The sequence below is a fragment of the Sphaeramia orbicularis genome, unplaced genomic scaffold, assembly GCF_902148855.1.
Source record: "Sphaeramia orbicularis unplaced genomic scaffold, fSphaOr1.1, whole genome shotgun sequence".
In the NCBI taxonomy this organism is placed as follows: Eukaryota; Metazoa; Chordata; class Actinopteri; order Kurtiformes; family Apogonidae; genus Sphaeramia; species Sphaeramia orbicularis.
Window position 1 is genome coordinate 130,449 of NW_021941617.1, and position 19,892 is coordinate 150,340.

A 19,892-nucleotide genomic window follows, 5' to 3' on the forward strand; every position below is an offset into this window, starting at 1 on the left:
TGGTTCGGCCCACTGCAGATTAATTAAGCTGAATGTGGAACTGAACTAAACTGAGTTTGACAGCCCTGGACAAAACTGAACTGAGACTGATGTGAGCGAGGGCCGCTGACGTCACTGGTCAGCTGACAGGTTTGTTTTGCTTGCTCGAGCTCGTCCTGATAAAACAGAGCCAGAGGAAGGAAGGAAGCGACGACATCACAGCCAAAGAAGCAGGCTTTAGTTAGTCCTGTAGCAGTTACTAGGCTTTAGTTAGTCCTCTACCAGTTCGACAACACCACCACGAACACCGGGGCTTTTTTGTTTTTTTACGGCATTTATCTGTCTTTTAAAACCGTATATTCCTTCTTTCCTCTGTGTTTTTTAATCTACTGCCAGCTGACTTTGACGCAATATGCCTTCAGAAAAAACCTTCAAACAACGGAGGACATTTGGTAGGTGTTTCTCTGCTTTTTTTTTTTTTTTTTTTTTTTTTTTACCCATTTACAGCTTTTCTTTCTGCTTATGTCTCTGTCTGGACCGTGTATAGGCCGTGTAATAGTCCCATATTAATGAGAGGCTACCGACGGTTAACAGTTGTACTAGCAGTTAATGAAGCTAACATGGGGTTTGACAGTGTCTAATGAGTACCGAAGAACCCAGCAGACCAGATAAATGTCATTATGTCTGAAAATAAGAGCGGAAGTGTCCTCGTGTGTGGAAATGTTGGCTGCAGGCCTGTGTTTATTTGTGTCAAAGAAACAAAGTGGTGTCGAAATGCAGAGCAAAGAAAAAAAAAGCTGCAGGATTGGGGGATGGGACAGTTTGAGGAGGAGAAGAGTTAAAAAAAAGACTAACAGCAGCTTAATGATCGGTTACTTTAGTTGCATCGCGTTGGCATGATAATGGTTTGGATGATGTTTGTGTGCATTCTAGCTTTGTCATGACTGTAGTGTCTTTGTTAGACTTTTACTTTATTTCTCTTATTTTCTCCACGTATTATAGATTTAGCAAGAAATTTAGGAAACTTTAAATGTATAGTTTTCATAATGTGACTGATTTTGCCGATAGTTTCTTTCTTTTAGTGTCAACGTGTTTTATGTCGGTTTTTTTTTTCCTCCTGTGACTAAGAATTACCGACTTCCGGTTTGAGCTCACCCAAACAGAGCACGTGAGGTACAGAACACTGAGTCACGTGCTTTGAACACGGTTTTGTAGCGTGGATCAAGGTAACTTTAGACCAACTTTAGTGTTTTTGCATTTTAAAAAGTCACACTTAAACTGTGCCAGACTTAGTAAGACTAGTAAAAGTTGTTAAAAGCATTTAAAAGTTGAAATTAGTTTGTGGGTTTTAACGTCATGTAACATAATTGACCTGTTTGAAGTTTACCTCCATCATCTTGGCCGCCATGTTTGGATTCAAGATTCAGTAAGTTTATTGTCATATATACAGAAGTACTGAGCAATGAAACTCATACTTACAAGTTCCCTTCTCCAACTAATGTAAACAGTTAAACTAAAATGAAATAAACTGTACAGTTAAGATAGTTTAAACCAGGGCTGTCAAACATGCGTCCCAGGGCCCAAATGCAACCCCCCCCCCCCCCCCCCCAAAAAAAAAAAAAAAAGGTTCCAGTCCGACCCCTGGATGAATTTATAAAGTGTATAAATTCCACAGTCCAGGCTGTGGAACTCATTTTAGTGTGGGTTCACATCCAGACCAGTCTGACCTACAGTCAGAGAAGAACAGCAGAAGAACCCACACAAAAGCAGGACTGCAGGTTTACTACTGGGTTTGATGGAAAAAACAACAACACTATGTTACTAAATAATACAAACTTCAATTTTTCGTCTTTGTTTTAGTGCAAAAATCACATTAAATTCTGAAAATATTTCCATTTCCAAACTCCCCTGTATCAATAAAATGTGACTAACCTGAACAAATGTGACCAACCTGAAATTAATATTAAATTCAGTCCAATTTAAACTCTTTCTTCCTGTTCCTCGGTGTTTAGTGTCTTTGTAGATCTGATCCAGAATGCACATGGACTAATGAGAAGTGGAGGAAGAAGGTTGGTAAGTTATACTGATTTTACTGAAGAAATTTCAGTTTTTCAGGTTATTCACATCTTTTTTATTTGGATAGTTTATAAAAGTAAGTATTTTCATAATTTAATGTTTTTTTTTTGCCCTCAAACACAGACATAAATTGTCAGTTGTCATTATTTATAGATTATTCTGTTATTACTGGTTCGGCCCACTGCAGATCAAATCAGGCTGAATGTGGAACCTGAAAGAACAGGAGTTTGAGAGCCCTGGTTTAAACTAAACTGAATGAAATAAAGGAAATAAAGTGTACACTAAGCAAGGAAAATTAATAGGTAAAATAAAGTGATGCGAGCTTACTCTGCAAAAAAATAAAGATTGATTGATTGTGTAAGATATAAAATACTGTCACAGTGGTAAGACGTTGAGTGCAAATACAGAATAGAATAAAATCTTTATTTTGTCAGTGGGGGGTAAATATTATTACTGTTGTGGAAATATGCAAGGATAGGTACAGATATTGAGTTGTAGTTTCAGTTGTTTTAAAGTTACTCAATGTTCATGTCACATTAATATTCTGATTGTTCCTATATTCCAGATAGTTGTTAACATAGCAATTATTTCTAAATGCTCATGTTTTTTCCCCTTAAAACCTTTCAACCAGATGTTCCCCTCAGTCCACTCTCCTTTTGTGAATCCCTCAGAGACCAAGAACCATTTTGTGGTATCTGACCTGTAGTAGTTTATTTAGTTTTTTCTAAAGTATTTCTATAGTTTTAGTCAGAATCAGGTGTCAAACATTGTCTGGTTCAGGAGTACCTTGATTTCATCCAGTTCATCAAGACACAATTAACAAAAAATTATATTGTAAAAATTTGAATTTTTTTTTTTTTTTTTTTTTTTTGTACTTGTACCTATAGCAAGGTTTTTAATATTGTTTTAGAAAGCTGACTGTAGATGTTTTAGACTTCCAGATAAATTACTGTTTGGCTCAAAATAGGAACTCATAAAGAATCAGTGGTGCACAATGTTAGGGTCTAAGCACATTCACTATGGAGCCTCTAAATGTCTAAATAAAAGTTAGGTAATATCACTGAAAACTGCAGAAGCTCCACTTTACTTTTTAAAGCATATATATGAATTAGTGGCTCAGAAACATATTGAACATTTGGAAAAAAAAAAAAAAACATTTAAGCCACAGATGATTGTCTTGGTTTTAGAGGGTGAAACACATCTGGAAAGAGGTGAACTTTCGGATATTTGCTCATATCCATAAACCTACAGATGCCCTCTATCATAATGTTTACCAGTCGTGTGTTCCGCTTTCCAATCAGAACTGTGGATATTTCATTGGTGCATCGATCTTTGCTGTTACTCCAGCTGACTGTAAACAAGGGCCATGTGTTGTAAACAGGGATGGAACCATATGAAAATGTTTCATATCAGGGTTTATTGTGACCAAAATTATCACAGTTATCATTATTATCGCGGTATTGTTGAAATTGTGCTCAAATGTTCAAAAAGTACTGATACACACACTGAAAGAATTTAACCAAGTTGTATTTAAACAAACAAACAAAACAACAAGTAAAATAATAGTCCCACTGTCCCTTCTGTTGCAGAAACATTCCAATATTAACCCTTAGTGGTCTGAGTCTATTTTGTCCGTTTTTCAGTCCTTTTGATTTTGCCTTTATATACTATATAAACAAATGTTTACTATACCATGTTTGGGATTGTTTTTTCAGCACAACTTCATCTATATCATCTGTCTGTTATTTTATCACTTTAACCTACTATAAAAACATGAAAGGACAAAAAACACACAAAAAAAATATGAAATCCGATTTGAAAAATGTATATACTTTATTACATAAATAACACACAGATGCTTAATGGACCTTTTCAAAAACTTTAAAAGTGAATATTGGTTCAAATATTAGGTATAGAAAAATAAAATTATACTAAATAAACTATACTCAAATATTTGACATAAAAGTAGATCTGTACATAGGGTTTTTTCCCCTAAAAGTGCGGTAATCAAACACGGTTATCATGATAATTAGAAATGAAATGGTAATACTTACTGTCTGTAATTTTAACTGCCGTTTATCGTTATACCAGTAATTGTTGCATCCCTAGTTGTAAACATGGAGAAACCCCATAAAACCAGAATAATATTGGCATATCCTACATGTGGGGAGACGCTCCATTTGATTAAAAGCCTTATTCAGAATATCCAACCGACATATGCTGTTCACATGATACCTGTCCAACTCAGATTAATAGTGTAATAGTAGTGTGTGTGTGTGTGTGTCTGTGTGTATACATGTACTCATTAGGCCTTTGTGAGTCAGTGGGTCTAAGCCTGAGCCCAGGATCTGCATGTGCCGGTTCATGTTGCATATCTGCTTAAATAGTCATAAAGTGACTCAGGAAACCACAGGGAATATTCCAGTTGTGTTTTACTGACTAATTCCAATATTATGACAGACCAGAAGTTAAAAACACTGGCCTGTAGGTTAACTGCTTCCCTGTTATTGTGGTTTTCATTTGACTAGAGCCTGATGACTCAAAGGCCACTGGTTGCTCGATCTGGTCATGACAGATCGACAAAAACACGCACAGCTGTCCTGTTTTTAGGCAAGAGAAGCATCCTGATTGAAATGCAATCATGAAACAATGCCACACATTTTTCTGACATTACCATAAAAATACAACTCTCTGAAAGATAAACATTCTTCATTTAGAAGCGTAATGTGATTACTTAATTCAACTGATAACCTAACAGAGGTCACACATATGAAAGTGTAGATTCACTCAAAGCTCCAGCTGACTTCTGTTGTTTTTAATATATGGTCTGAGTCATTTTCACTATCGCTGTCCAGTTAGACAAATCAAACATGTTTTTACCCACCTAGTCTGTTGTCAGTTCAAAGTGCAGCGTGTCCTAGATGTTATCTGCCGGATGGTCTGGCCCAGTTACAGATAGCTTTAGCTCTGAATCATCAGTGAAGCATCCAAACTGCAATGACCTGACGCTGAAGGAGGGAAAACCCACTGATGGAAATGATATTAGATGCATTAAACATAAGCAGACACAAACCTTTATAGGGTTCGTATGGGTGCTTGAAATCCTTGAATTTCAGTGTATGTGTTTTCAAGGTCTGAAAAAGGGCTTGAATTTCAGTTTTAAGTGCTTGAAAGTGCTTGCAATTCTAACTGTGATGTGATTTATTTATTTATTTTAAATATTAACTCAAGCCAAAGCTACTTACACAGAGGTGATACATTTAGAAAAATACAACTTTATGTCAAAAAAGAAACTTGCCGTGTGTCCTCAGGTCGACTCCAGGTCCATTTTTATCTGAATCTCTGGCAGAATGTGCTGAAGAACGCCAAGTGGCTTCCCTTTTTATGGATAAAAACTTTCTTCTCATTTAATTTCTAAACTTTTGCTTTTGTGAAACATAGTTTTAGATGTTTATAGTTTTTATAATACAGTGTACAGCATGGTGATAAAAAGTGAAAAAAGCCCAAAAAACATTGGGGTTAGGGCTGCACGATTAATCGATTTTAAATTGAAATCAGATTTTTTAAATTAGGACGATTTTTAAAAAAGGGAATTCATCAAATCCATTTCATCTCTCTCGTGCCTCTAGGCTACCGTAGGCTCCTCCTCTGGTCTACCGTAGGCTCCTCCTCTGGTCTACCGTAGGCTCCTCCTCTGGGCTACCATAGGCTCCTCCTCTGGGCTACCGTAGGCTCCTCCTGCAGGCTACCGTGGGCTCCTCCTGCAGTCTACCGGAGGCTCCTCCTGCAGGCTACCATAGTCTACCTCCTGCAGGCTACCGTAGGCTCCTCCTCCGGGCTACCGTAGGCTCCGCCTCCAGGCTGCCATAGGCTCCGCCTCCAGGCTACCATAGGCTCCCCCTGCGGACTAGGGTTAGGTTACCGTAGGCTCCTCCTGCGGCTACCATAGGCTCCCCCTGCGGGCTACCGTAGGCTCCTTCTCCAGGCTACCGTAGGCTCTGCCTCCAGGCTACCGTAGGCTCCTCCTCCTAACTGTGACAGCAGTCTTTGACAGAAGTCTGTGTAATGACCATGGACCTCAAATCTGTGATGGGTCCGTAGTAGTGACACCAGTGTAAGCCGTGGTTTCACGCATGGATCCCCCAGTTCAAATAGAAGTGCATGGGGATCACTCATCTTTTTTTATTTTTTATTTTTTCTCTTTTGGGGATTGCTCATCTTACGTGGTCCGCGCACACATGAGTGATGCCTGTCACTGACTTACATTAGGTATCGCTTCTGTGGGCCCGTCACGTGACACCATCACAGATTTGAGGTCGGAGCACTGCCTTGTATTGTGGGCTGCTCACAAAAACCACATGCTGACTTCTGTTGTCTTTTTTAGTTTTACCCAAAAATCAAAAATCGAGTTTTAAGAGGAAAAACTTGGGATTTTATTTCTGGCCAAAATTGTGCAACCTTATGCTGAGTATATGTATTCCTGTAGATATGTGTTTGACCCCAGTGATAAGGTGCTGTGCTGGAAAATCGGAAAATGACCCTTAAAAGTGCTTGAATTTGACCTTGAAAAATGTATAATGGCTAAAGTTTCCTTAGGGGGTCAAATGAGTGTCCATTTTTGTAAAAAAAAAAAAAAACAGTTGTCCTAAAGTCATAGAAGTGTGTGTAAATAATGCTAATCCATTTGTGCACAGACTACTGATATTCTTTGACAGTGGAAGCTCTATTTTCATAAATATTGGATTTGGAATAGCACGTGTATGTGAAAACTTTTGCTGGTGGACGGACGTGACATTACCCATGATGCTCTGGTCAGTCCCAGTACTTTATTAGGAATAAACTTCTAGACTTCCTATTGCTAATTGTGCTCTTCTTCATAAATGTTGGTATTGTGGATCTAAAACAATCCCAGCTGACACAAAAACACTAAATGTGTCAGTGGACGGATGTGACATGGTTGTTGTGGATCCCATCATACTGATGCTCTGCAGCCATGTCAGCGTTTACACTAATGATCCTGTGCAAAAACTAGGAGCACTATTATTTATTGGATAGTTTAGCATCAGACTAAAGAGGAAAGAACAATATGGAATTATAGAAAACTGTTGATGTAAACAGTGCTGTGTGCCATTCTTCATGTATGTATTGGTGGAACAGAAGCAGGATGATCAGCACCATACTCCAGATTGAACCTGTACAAATAAAACATGTGATATGGAGGAGAGATCTGGGGAAGAAAAACTGGGGAATCCAAAAGGAGAGAAGATTTGTTTTTCAGCTCAATTCAGTTCAAATAGAACTTGTCCATTTGTGACATGAAAATATAGCATTAATTGTGCTGAAATGGTTCATTTTTGAGCTGAAAACATAGTTCATATGAGCATCAACATGTTGAACAGAACTGAAATCCTGTACATTTACAGAACTGTCATTTACCAACACAGTTCCTTTGGGGATTCACTGAGATTGATTTAATATGAACAAAGACACAAATAAGACCTCTAAACACATTTGAGCCGGTAAGAACTCCGCTTTTAGAAGGATTTCCTGTGTTCAAATGCGATGCAGTCGGCACACTTGTGACCACATGAACAAAGTGGAAGTGAGATCATTATTTTCCTCCAAATATCTGTTGATTACTGTGGAATGATGTGGTTACACAATAAGTGGATTTTTGTAAACCTGGTTATGTTTGGACCAAAGAGCTGGACTCCATTCGTCCACATTTAACTCAGTAACTGTTTTATTTGTGTCTGTTTTATCTGTGTGCGTCTGCTATCTCTGTGGTCAACATTTATTGTTTTCAGGGTACTATGAGTAAATCCAGTTGATGTTTCCTTTAATATATCTAAATAAATAGAGCAGAGATGACAGCGTGGCAGTAAACGTGTCCCAACCACCTCACAGTCCTGTAGAACCAGATTTTATTATAAGAAATGTTCCCTCTGCTCCTCAGCTGACAAACCGCAAATGTTAATTTATCATGTACACCAGGGTTCTCAAACTCCTGTTCTTTCAGGTTCCACATTCAGTCTGATCTGATCTGCAGTGGACCGAACCAGTCAAATAAGAACAGAATAACTGATAAATAGTGACAACTGACAATTTATGTCTGTGTTTGAGTGCACAAAAACCCATTAAATTATGAAAATACTTACTTTTATAAACTATCCAAATAAAAAGATGTGAATAACCGGGAAAACTGAAATTTCTTCAGAAAATAAGTGCAGTTTTATCAATCTTCTGCCTCCACTTCTCATTAGTCCATGTGCATTTTGGATCAGACTACAAAGACTCTAAACACTGAGGAACAGGAAGAAAAGAGTTCAAATTGGGCTGAATTTAATACAGACATTTCAGGTTGGGCACATTTGTTCAGGTTATTCATGTTTTATTGGTACAGGAGAGTTTGGAAATGGAAATATTTTCATAATTTAATGTTATTTTTTGCACTAAAACAAAGACCAAAAAATTTGAAGTTGTTAATTCAAGATTTTTTGCTAAATTTAAGATTTTTTTTTTTGCTTAATTCAAGATGTTTTTTTTGGCTTAATGATTTTTTTTTTTTTTACTTAATTGAAGATTTTTTTTTTGCTTAATTCAACATATTTTCCTTAATTCAAGCTATTATTTTTTTTTTGCTTAATTTAATTCAAGACTGTGGAATTTTTGCACTTTGCAAAAACATCCCACAGGCCAGACTGGAACCTTTGATGGGACACATTTGGCCCCCACCACGCATGTTGACAGCCTGATGTACAATATACACATACTTGTCGACTTCATTTGTGTTTTTATCATACATTAACTCCATTTTAAGGTTCCTCCTCTTTCTGTTTTCTCATTGTGTTTGTTTGTGCCTGCTTTAGTTTTCCTGTCCTTGTGTTTTCTTTGCATAAGGTGGTCGTCTTGACCTGCTCATCTGTGTGTTTTTCTGTCCAACAGAACAGAGAGTAGAAGATGTCCGACTGATCCGGGAGCAGCACCCCAACAAGATACCCGTAAGTTCTCATGAGAACCACACACATCACCCAAGTAGTATTGATGTCTTGTGGTTTAAAAAAAAAAATAAATAAATAAAAAGCCTGACGTGCAGCGCAGCATACAGGAAGAAAATATAATAACTATGTTTCCTGGTTGTGCTTTCATCTGTCTGCAAGGTATTTGTTTTTTTTTTCACTCATCATTTATTTGACTGGTATAGTTTCAGTTACACAATATGCAGCGAATGCATCGTATCTCGAACTTTTAGCCGTAGATAACAACTCTAATTAATTACTTTTAGTCTCCAAATGAGCATGGAGACTAAAAGTTAGGCTGTACAATTTGGTGAAAAAGTCATAATGTGAAAAATGTTGTCATTTGCAGCTATTTAAGATGAGTCTATTTTCCTGGTTGTAAAGGAAAATATACAGATTACAGGGTTGGTATGGGTGCTTGAAATTCTTGAAAATGCATGAATATCATTCAAACATGTTTGTGTTTTCAAGGTCTGAAAATTGCTTGAATTTCAGTTTAACCCATAAAGGCTCAGTGCTACTTTTGTGTCAGTTCCCAAATTAATTTTTGTCTTCATTTAACCTTTCTTGAGTGATTTATCACCATTTATTGTAATATTCTCATCTTTATTTTGAGGGTTAGGGTTTTTGTGTAAATCATGTATTTTCCTGTATTTAATTCAATAATTACTTGGGTAAGGGTGTGGGAGTACTATGTTGTACTTCATCCTGCTCCTTTTGAATGTTTTTTTTTTTTTTTTTACATTTAAAAAAATATTTCTTTGTGGTTTTTGGTTTTTTTTTTTTTTTTTTTTTTTTAATATTTGAAAAAAACATCATGTAGATGTTCATAAAAGCTCAGGCAGAGTAAATTCTAAAGTTATCATATCAGAAACAGAGAAAACTGAAGAAAAATGTACTTTTCCTGTAACATCTGTCATTAACTGAACATAAACCCAGTGTGTCCATCCACTGGCATTGATCCAACTCCATGGTTTGACTGGAGAATCAATGTTGGAGAAGATGATGGTGTTTCCACGGTAACTATGGAGTCTCTGAACGTCCAATATGATCATATCTGATGACCATGAAAAGATGAAGAACAGTATTTTACACCAATTATTGACACGGATGGATAGGATTAGTGGATCAACTGGAATTAAACTGTTTATATCAGTAGATGGTTTAGGTCGCCAGTGGCTGCTTGGGTCTTTATGGGTTAAGTACTTGTAGGTGCTTGTAATTATAATGCTATGATGTGATTTATTTATGTATTTTTAATATTAACTCAAGCCAAAGCTACTTACAAAGAGGTGATACATTTAGAAAAATAAAACTTTATGTCAAAAATGAAAAGTAGCAGGTGTTCTCAGGTCGACTCCAGGTCCATTTTTTATCTGAATCTTTGTCTCTTTAACTTCAGTGTTTCTGAAGAAGTGGCTTCCCGTTTTTTTTGGATAAAACTAGGTGTTCTCCTTTAATCTCCTTCTAAACTTTTTTTGCTGTTATGAAACATAATTTTAGATGTTTATCGCATAATACAATCAACATCTTTGTGATAAAAAGTAACAAAAAATAATCCTGAGTATAGGTATTCTTGTAAATATGTATTTTAGCGATAAGGAGCTGTGCTGGAAAAATGTGAAAATGAGCCTTAAAAGTGCTTGAATTTGACCTTGAAAAATATGTACGAACTCTGAGAGTACGGATCATTTCCACAGACTTGTTGACATGAATATTAAAGAAGCGTTAAAAAAACCTCCACTGAGCAGCGCTCTCTTTATGTTTTGTCTCTGCTCAGTGTCACTGATTCTAAAATATCAGCAGATAACAGAGGCATGTGTTTATTTATTTATTTACTTATTTTTGTGGCTCTTTGGCAGTCGTTTCTGCTGCCCTACACACTCTAGATACTCGTGTGCGCAAGCCTCACCACCTAAAAAGAGACTGATCTGTCATGTTTTTATTATAGCTGTCGACAACAAACTGATGACATGCAAACAGAGAATAGGTGCATGTTTGTTTTTTGTGTTTTTTTGTTTTTTTTTATTGAATTAAATTGGAGGCTTTTGTCATCATGCAGTGTAATTGCACTGATTGACAATGAGGTTATTAATAGATGAATAGAAGAACCATGCAGGTCCAAATAAAACCAGTGCAGAGACTAACAGTAAACATCCTTAAAGCAGGGTACAGACTTTTTTTTTTTTTTTTTTTTAAATGTATTTATTTATTTATTTATTTTGAACATACAAAGGAACAAAATAAAACAAAACAAAGCAAAATAAGACAAAAACAAAATAACATTTAAATGAACAGAATCTATCTTCAAGTACATACAAGTCTGAATTTTGCAAGAAGTTGGAGTAGGAAGAATATAAATTTATTTAATCCTACCCTATCAAGTATTTTTTACACCTTTATCACTAACTTAATACAAGAATCAAGCAATACAATTTCCTAATTTTAGCATTCAACCACACTAATACATAATACAGTCATTGAATTATATACAACAATATGATCCTGGCAGTACAGTCATACAAACAGACTCAACAATTCAACCATTTTCTCTAATAATTACAGCAGATTTATCAATACAACATTATCCATAAACAAACAGCCCTTATTGTCATTATTAAATACTGGACCTTACAAGAATCAATTCTTTGTCTTTTTTTTTAACTGAATTACCTTGATATTTGTTTTATCTCCACACACAATTTAAGATTTAACTTAACTTAAAGATAATCGCGCTGTTTTTGTCCCGATTATCCCTTTTCCAGATCAAGGAGGAAAACACCAGATTCTTTTGTCTTTATCAGATTCTCCTGTGGTCTGAGGTCTGTTCAGAGTGAATATGTCCCAGTAATTGGCTTCGAAACGGGTTGGGGCCGGCAGTCGTAAATATTAAAGTTGTTCAATATTTACGACCAGAAATCTTGTGCGTGTGTGGGGAAAGTCGACGGCTCCTGAGTCATGACTGTGAATTGTGACTTGGAGCGGAATGTAGCCAATCAAGAAGTGAGCTGACTGAGGAACAAGGAAGCAGCTGTAAACAGTCCGTCCAAAAAATCAATGACGGAATATTTTCGGTTAACGCAACTGTTGTGGGTGGGGTTTGTACAGATAAAAAAATCTCTTCAGGTTTAGAAAATCCTTTTGTGCGTACCCCGTTTAACACAGGTTGTACGACTAGCAATGAAAACTAGACCAACAAGTACAAACAGCAACTGAAACAATAGTGACTGGGAATTCAAAACAATGATGCATCTGTGTCCGAAGCTTTAGTATTAAAAACTTAATTATTATTTTTATTACTGAACATAACCTGTGTGTTGTTCCTGGTGTACAGTTTTCCTTTATTACACCCCCTCTGCTGACTCTTTAATGAGTGCGACCATTTCTTTAAAGTCAGCTGTTTGCTAGCTCTTAGCGACTGTAAATAACACACACACCACCTCATGTTTCAGCTGCTGCTTTGACCAGTTTCCAGTACGAGTATCGCAGCAGCCCTCCATCTGCTGCCACATGGAATTCCTCTTCTTAAATGTGTCCGTCTTTATGCGTGTGCGTCCTGTGCACTCTCCTGGGTCTGTAAACTGCCGTGTTATGGTTAAGTGTGGAGTTGGAGGCAGATGCTGAAGTGTAACTCTGAGTGGTCTGTGGGCGGAGACCAAGACGACATGACAGGCTGATTATAGGCCTAACCCTAACCCCTAACCCTGGGGTCACAGCGCTGCTGCAGCATCTCCTAACCCTAACTCCAGCTCCAACCCATGAGAGCGCCACTACAACACCTTTCCAAGTAACTGCACAAAATAGGATTTCGCAGTGAAATGTTTTTAATCAGGGTCATTGTTACAGAACACAACCTGTGAATAGGATGTAACGATATGGAAATGTCATATCACGGTTATTGTGACCAAAATTATCACAGCTATATTATATCATGGTGTTGTTGAAATTGTGCTGAAAATGTTCCAAAAGTACTAATACACACGCTGAAAGAGTTTAACCAAGTTGTATTTTGAAAAAAAACAACAAAAAAAACAAATAAAAATAATAGTCCCAATGTCCCTTCTGTGTCAGAAACATTCAAATATTAACCCTTACTGGTCTGAGCCTATTTTGTCCGTTTTTCAGTGGATTTTGCCTTTATATACTATATAAACAAATGTTTACTATACCATGTTGGGATCTGTTTTTTCAGCACAACTTCATCTATATCATCTGTCTATTATTTTTTCACTTTAACCTACTATAAAAACACAAAAGGACAAAAAACACACTCAAAAAAAATAAAATCCAATTTGAAAAATGTATATAATTTATTGCAATAAATAACACACAGATGCTTAACAAACCTTTTCAAAGACTTTAAAAGTGAATATTGGTTCTAAATATTAGGGATAGAAAATTAAAATTGTAATAGATTAAAACTATTCTCAAATATTTGACATAAAAGCAGATCTTTACATAGGGTTTTTTCCCCTAAAAATGCAGTAATCAAACACGGTTATCATGATAATTAGAATTTAAACAGTAATACTAACTGTCTGCAATTTTACCACGGTTTATCGTTATACCGGTAATCATTACATCCCTACCTGTGAACACAAAAGAGGATTTGAACAGCCATGGGGTGTCTCATTAAAGATGGTGTCAGAGTGTATTTTGGGACAAGGTGGCAGAAGTTTGCATGTTCTTGACAACAGTAGAAGCACAAATACTCAAACACTACGTTCACACTGCAGGTTTGTTGGGTTTCATACGCACCAGTGGCTTCTCTGCTTTTATGTGCTCATGTTAATTTTCAGTTCATTAAGTTGAATCAGTCTGCTTGTTGAAAAGATGTATATTGATACAAAATCAAATGCATTCAGACTAAATTACCGCGTACATACAGGAGTAGGAAGTACAGATATTGGGCTAAAATGTAGAGTAAAAGGAAAAACAGTAGTCGCTTTTCCATCCGACATCTGTGCAAAACTTTACCAATATATTTACTAAATGTTGAAAAAACACAAGTGCATAATGTGGGTTTTTCCATTAAATCACAAATGCGATGATTTTTGTATTTATTATTACGAGATGACATGAAAATTTATTCCATAAACATGATGACGAACGTAAATATGGTGTTGATTTACAGATATATTCATTATTATTATATATTATCCCTCTATCTCTTAATAAATTCTAAACTGATGTGGTTTCCTGGTGTGTCCACACATACACACACGCTTCTTCTTCTCTTGTTTTAATGTCCGTCAACATTCGTTTTTTAAATTCACCTGACTCTAGTTGCGAAAAAAGGTCTTTCCATTGCAGTTTTGCATGATATACCATTTGCGCTACACCCAAAAAACCACCACTAGTCAGCGCAAAAACTTTTAATCGAAAAATTAGACTTTTGGCAAAATTGTCATTTTTCCATCAGGTAAATTTTTATGCGCAAGTTATATTTGCGCAATTTGAGGGTCAATGGAAAAGAGACTAGTGTCTGCAAGATAGAAACTCAAAGTGCAGAATTCGCAGTAATTCAAAGTAGGCATTTGTGGTTTGTTTCTTCCCTCTATAACTATTACTAAGGACTCTTTTTTTTTTTTTTTTAGATTTCTCATACTGGATTTTCTCTTTTCAAAAATCTGTTCTTTGCAAATTCTCTAATTCTCTGGAACAACGGTGCTAAATTGGACAGGGTTAAAATGATTGATCTGAGTTTATCCAAGTGTTCCAGGTCTGTAACTCTGTGGAACTTCATGTCATACATGTACATTGATGTTTGTTTAGGAAAGTTGAAGTTCAAAGTCTTCACATGTGACATATTGTTAGAACATGTGCTAATTTGAGCTGTAACGTGTTCTTTGTGTAAAGCATGAACGCTTGAAGAGAAATCCACTGTGAATGTTTGATGCTCTCAGTAGAAGATCAGCAAAACACATGCAAAGTGAAATGTAGTCAGTGTGTAGACCACAGGTGTCAAACATGTGGCCCAGGGGCCAAAACCAGCCCGCCAAAGGGTCAAATCTGGTCTGGGAATGAATTTATGAAATGCAAAAATTACACTGAAGACATGAACAATCAAGGATATTCAAATCATTTTAGGTCAATTCGATCTAAAGTGGGTCAGACCAGGAAAATACTACTACAATAACCTATAAATAATGAAAACTGCAAATTTTACTCTTTGTTTTAGTTTCAAAAAAGGAAAATTACACAAAATATTTACATTTACAGACTAGCCCTTTACAAAAAATGATTAACCAGAACAAATATGAAAAACCTGCAATGTCTTAAGAGTAGTATGTGGAATTGTACCAATATTGTCTGTTATTAAATGTTTTGTGTATTTGTAAATCCACTTTGAGCTGTAAGTTGTAATGTACATGTATAAATTATAAATTAAAGTCTAATATTGTTAAAATTGCATGTATTTATTAAAAAAAAAAAAAAAAAAAAAATTCAGGTTCATATTAGATGATGTTATGTTCAAGTACAGTTCATAGATGTAAACATTTTCATGATGGAATTTGATTTTTTTTTTTTTTTTGTCAAAAACTTTGGAGAAAACTTTGGAGTTGACATTATTTATCATTTCTTATTTTATTATTTGTGTTGTGACTTAATTTGGGGAAGATAAAGTATAAGTAATTTGTATTTGTTATAATTTCATGATGCGTATGCAACTGCAGTTAATTTATTTCTGAGTAAAAGCTAGATTTCATTTGTGATTTATGTTACTTAGTGGAGTTAAAATAGCAATAGTGAATGTTTGCATTAAGATAACTATGTTTCCTATGAGGCTTAGCATTACTCATGAAGCTTAGAATTTTCACGGAAGTAAGTTGATATATGCCATGAGTTGTGAAAGTTGCATGTGTTTTAAGTCGCCGCAGTAAAAAGGAATGTGTCTTTTTAAACCCAGAGTTAGGGGTGTATAATGGCAAAAATCTGGTGATACGATACAAATCACAATACTTGGTTCACAACACGATATATCGTGATATATCATGATTAGGGGTGTGTATCGGCAAGAATCTGGCGATGCAATACAATTCACGATACTAGGTTCATGACACAAAGCAAAGTGATCACAATACCTCCTGGAGGAGGTAAAAATGAGCCTCCATAATATCTGCATTTGAATAAATCCCTGAAAATATTGATACAGTGCTTTATAACATCGCTGCAGTATTGTGAAATAAATTATCGCGATATATTGCAGTACCGATATTTTCTTACACCCCTACCTAGAGTCTCTCTTTGTTATTTTTGGATGTAATTTGGATAATTACAATAATTTCTATTATTTCACTGGTCCGGCCCACTTTAGGTTATATTAGGCTGAACGTGGAACTGAACTAACATGAGTTGGACTTCCCTGCTGTCGATGAAGTGACGCTACAAGCTTCAGTGTCTGAACTTGCAAAGTGTTGAATGTTGTAAACTACAGTAATATTCTGTCCAGTGAACAGACTGATACCTAATCTGTACCTGAGCTTCCAGGACCACAGGCTGGCTTCTTCTGTTACCTGTCATCTGATATGTGTGTTCTTCATCTGTCTTATTGATCTCAGACACTTTTAAAAAACAGGACAGAAAGTACAGTGTGTGTGTGTGTGTGTGTGTGTGATATTCCAATTGCATCAGCGATGACTGTGTGTTTCCTGCAGGTCATCATCGAGAGGTATAAAGGAGAAAAACAGCTCCCTATCCTGGACAAGACCAAGTTCCTGGTGCCGGACCACGTCAACATGAGTGAACTCATCAAGATTATCAGGTAGACCTCACACCCATTCTACAACTGTGTCCAAACTGAAAAGGCTTAGTGATGAATCAGCTTCATTTTTATTAGCTTTTGTGTCCAGTCTGATTGGCTCTGGTCCGCATCAGGTTCCAAAGAACAAGACGTAACAGTAAAGATAGAGGTTACAGTTTCATTTCAAAGATGATGTGTAGGGAAAACATCTGAGCTGATGAAAATAAAGAGAAAGACTTTTCACTTATCAGTTTAGTGCAGGGACGTCAAACCATTGTGGTCTCAAGTGGACCAGACTAGTGAGATAACAGTGGAAAAAATACAGTTACATGATGAAATGTTTACATCTGCAAAGTCTCCTTTAAAAATATGAACAACATGAACAACCTGAACAGATGTCTTAAAAAAAAAAAAAAAGTGTACTTTTAACACTATTCTGCCTCAGCTTTGCACATGTGCATTCCAGCTGACTCTTTTAAACCATAGACTGTATGTATAGAGGGATGCAGTGCTCTCTGTCTCCTCCTGGTGGCTGTCTGCAGTATCTGGCATAAAAGACATTAGATCAGGGTTGTCAAACTCCTGTTCTTTCAGGTTCCACATTCAGCCTGATTTGATCTGCAGTGGACTGAACCAGTAAAATAATAACAGAATAACCTATAAATAATGACAACTGACAATTATGTCTGTGTTTTAGTTAACCCCCCCCCACAAAATTATGAAAATATTTACTTTTATAAACTATCCAAACAAAAAAGATGTGAATAACCTGAAAAAAAACCCTGAAATTTCTTCAGATAAATCAGTGTAATTTTCTCAGTCTTCTTCCTCCACTTCTCATTAGTCCATGTGCATTCTGGATCAGATCTACAAAGACACTAAACACTGAGGAACAGGAAGAAAAGAGTTCAAACTGGACTGAATTTAATACAGACATTTCAGGTTGGGCACATTTGTTCAGGTTAATCACATTTTATTGGTACAGGAGAGTTTGGAAATGGAAATATTTCATAATTTAATGTTATATTTTGTACTAAAACAAAGATAAAATTTTGAAGTGTCATTATTTATAGACATGATGTAAAATTTCACATCAAACTGAGAAGAAAATAGTCATTATTTATTGTAGGTTTTATACTATTATTTGACTGTAGATCATGTTGGTCTGTATGTGGAACTGTAACTAAAATGAGTTCCACAGCCTGGACTGTGGAATTTTTGCACTTTGCAAACTCATCCCACGGGCCACATTGGAACCTTTGGTGGGCTGCATTTGGGCCCGGGACGTATGTTGGAGACCTGTGTTATAGATGAAAACCCACTGCACATTCAGTCATTATTTCCCCAGAGGTGATTCATGACTTGGTAAAGTTCATGTGACTGATTTATTTTCAGATCATCGTCATTAAGATGAGTTTGGCCTGAGAGAAATATTTGACGCCAAGGATCTATCAAACCAGTGTTTTTGGATCTTGGGGTCAGGACCCCACATGGGGTCGTCTGAAATTTCTAGTAATTGATTAAAAAAAAAAAAAACAACTTACTAATAAAAAATCTGTGTTGAGATGACAGAGCCAATCCCAATCCATAAAAGACAAACTGAAACTGAAGCACTGTGGTTCTGTTTCTGTGTGGTTCTGTTTCTGTGTCAAATGTTCATTGTGGTCAGTTTCAGATGCTGCAGCTCTTTCATAATTCATGGTTTCAGTTCTTGTTTGTTCAATATTCATTGTTCTTGTAAATCCCAGCTGGACTGACTGGACAGATCCTGAGCCTTTAATCTACACCTGGATTTACTGCCTCTGTCCACAATAATAGACGTTGTATAGACTAAATGTCCACAATAACAGACATTATACAGACTAAATGTCCACAATAACAGACATTATACAGACTAAATGTCCACAATAACAGACATTATACAGACTAAATGTCCACAATAACAGACATTATACAGACTAAATGTCCACAATAATAGACGTTGTATAGACTAAATGTCCACAATAATAGACATTCTATAGACTAAACGTCTACAATAATAGACATTCTATAGACTAAATGTCCACAATAATAGACATTCTATAGACTAAATGTCCACAATAATAGACGTTGTATAGACTAAATGTCCACAATAATAGACGTTGTATAGACTTATAATCACAATAGACATTGTATAGACTAAATGTCCACAATAATAGACATTGTATAGACTAAATGTCCACAATAATAGACATTCTATAGACTAAATGTCCACAATAATAGACGTTGTATAGACTAAATGTCCACAATAATAGACATTGTATAGACTAAATGTCCACTAACATTACCTGGATTTGCAACATAGTAGTGATGTCCCAATCTAGATTTGAAAAATGTTTAAACCCCTGATTTAAACAAACTGTCAGAAACCAGTCCTGTAGCAGACAAGGCTTTGATTATTGTCTGTTTTTTGCTCCTCCTCTTCCTCCTCCTCCTCCTCTTCCTCCTCCTCTTCCTTCTCCTCCTCCTCCTCCTCTTCCTCCTCCTCTTCCTCCTCCTCCTCCTCCTCTTTCTTCTCCTCCTCCTCCCCTCTTCCTCCTCCTACTCTTTCTCCTCCTCCTTCTCCTCCTCACTCTTCTGTTTCTCCTCTCTCATCAGGAGGCGTCTCCAGCTGAATTCTAACCAGGCGTTCTTCCTGCTCGTCAATGGCCACTCCATGGTGTCGGTGTCGGCGGCCATTTCTGAGGTGTACGAGCGGGAGCGGGACCAGGATGGCTTCCTCTACATGGTCTACGCCTCCCAGGAGACCTTTGGCGCCGCCGCCAGCAGTGCCGCCGCCAGCGCTCAGTGAAACCGCCTTCCTCTTCACTTCACACCTACCCCCGCGATTGGACAATAGTAGTTTAAAGCCCCGCCCCCTTCCACGCTCCCAAAAGAGCAGAGTTTAAAGTAGAGAAAATTCCCCATGAAATATGTGACTGTGACTCGGGCCGACAGAGTCTTTTTTTCGTGTCTGTCTTCTCCGGTGACTCGGCCGACAGAGTCTTTTTTTCATGTCTGTCTTCTCCGGTGACTCGGGCCGACAGAGTCTTTTT

The 19,892-nt window shown here is 36.7% G+C and overlaps 1 protein-coding gene across 1 annotated transcript; it reads left to right on the forward strand.

Annotated features, from left to right (window-relative positions):
* Positions 1–294: 294 nt before the first annotated feature.
* Positions 295–19,756, forward strand: map1lc3b (microtubule-associated protein 1 light chain 3 beta). The gene is made up of 4 exons (XM_030130300.1): positions 295–431; positions 9,001–9,056; positions 16,733–16,839; positions 19,456–19,756. The coding sequence occupies exons 1-4, from the start codon at positions 392–394 to the stop codon at positions 19,646–19,648; spliced, it is 396 nt and encodes a 131-aa protein (XP_029986160.1). The 5' UTR covers positions 295–391; the 3' UTR covers positions 19,649–19,756.
* The last annotated feature ends 136 nt before the right edge of the window (positions 19,757–19,892 follow it).

Bases quoted from the DNA above. Each gene is read 5' to 3' on its own strand.
- map1lc3b (XM_030130300.1), top strand. From the start codon at position 392: ATGCCTTCAGAAAAAACCTTCAAACAACGGAGGACATTTG. The intron at 432-9,000 runs GTAGGTGTTTCT...TCTGTCCAACAG, and splicing joins CAAACAACGGAGGACATTTG to AACAGAGAGTAGAAGATGTC. The intron at 9,057-16,732 runs GTAAGTTCTCAT...TGTTTCCTGCAG, and splicing joins AGCACCCCAACAAGATACCC to GTCATCATCGAGAGGTATAA.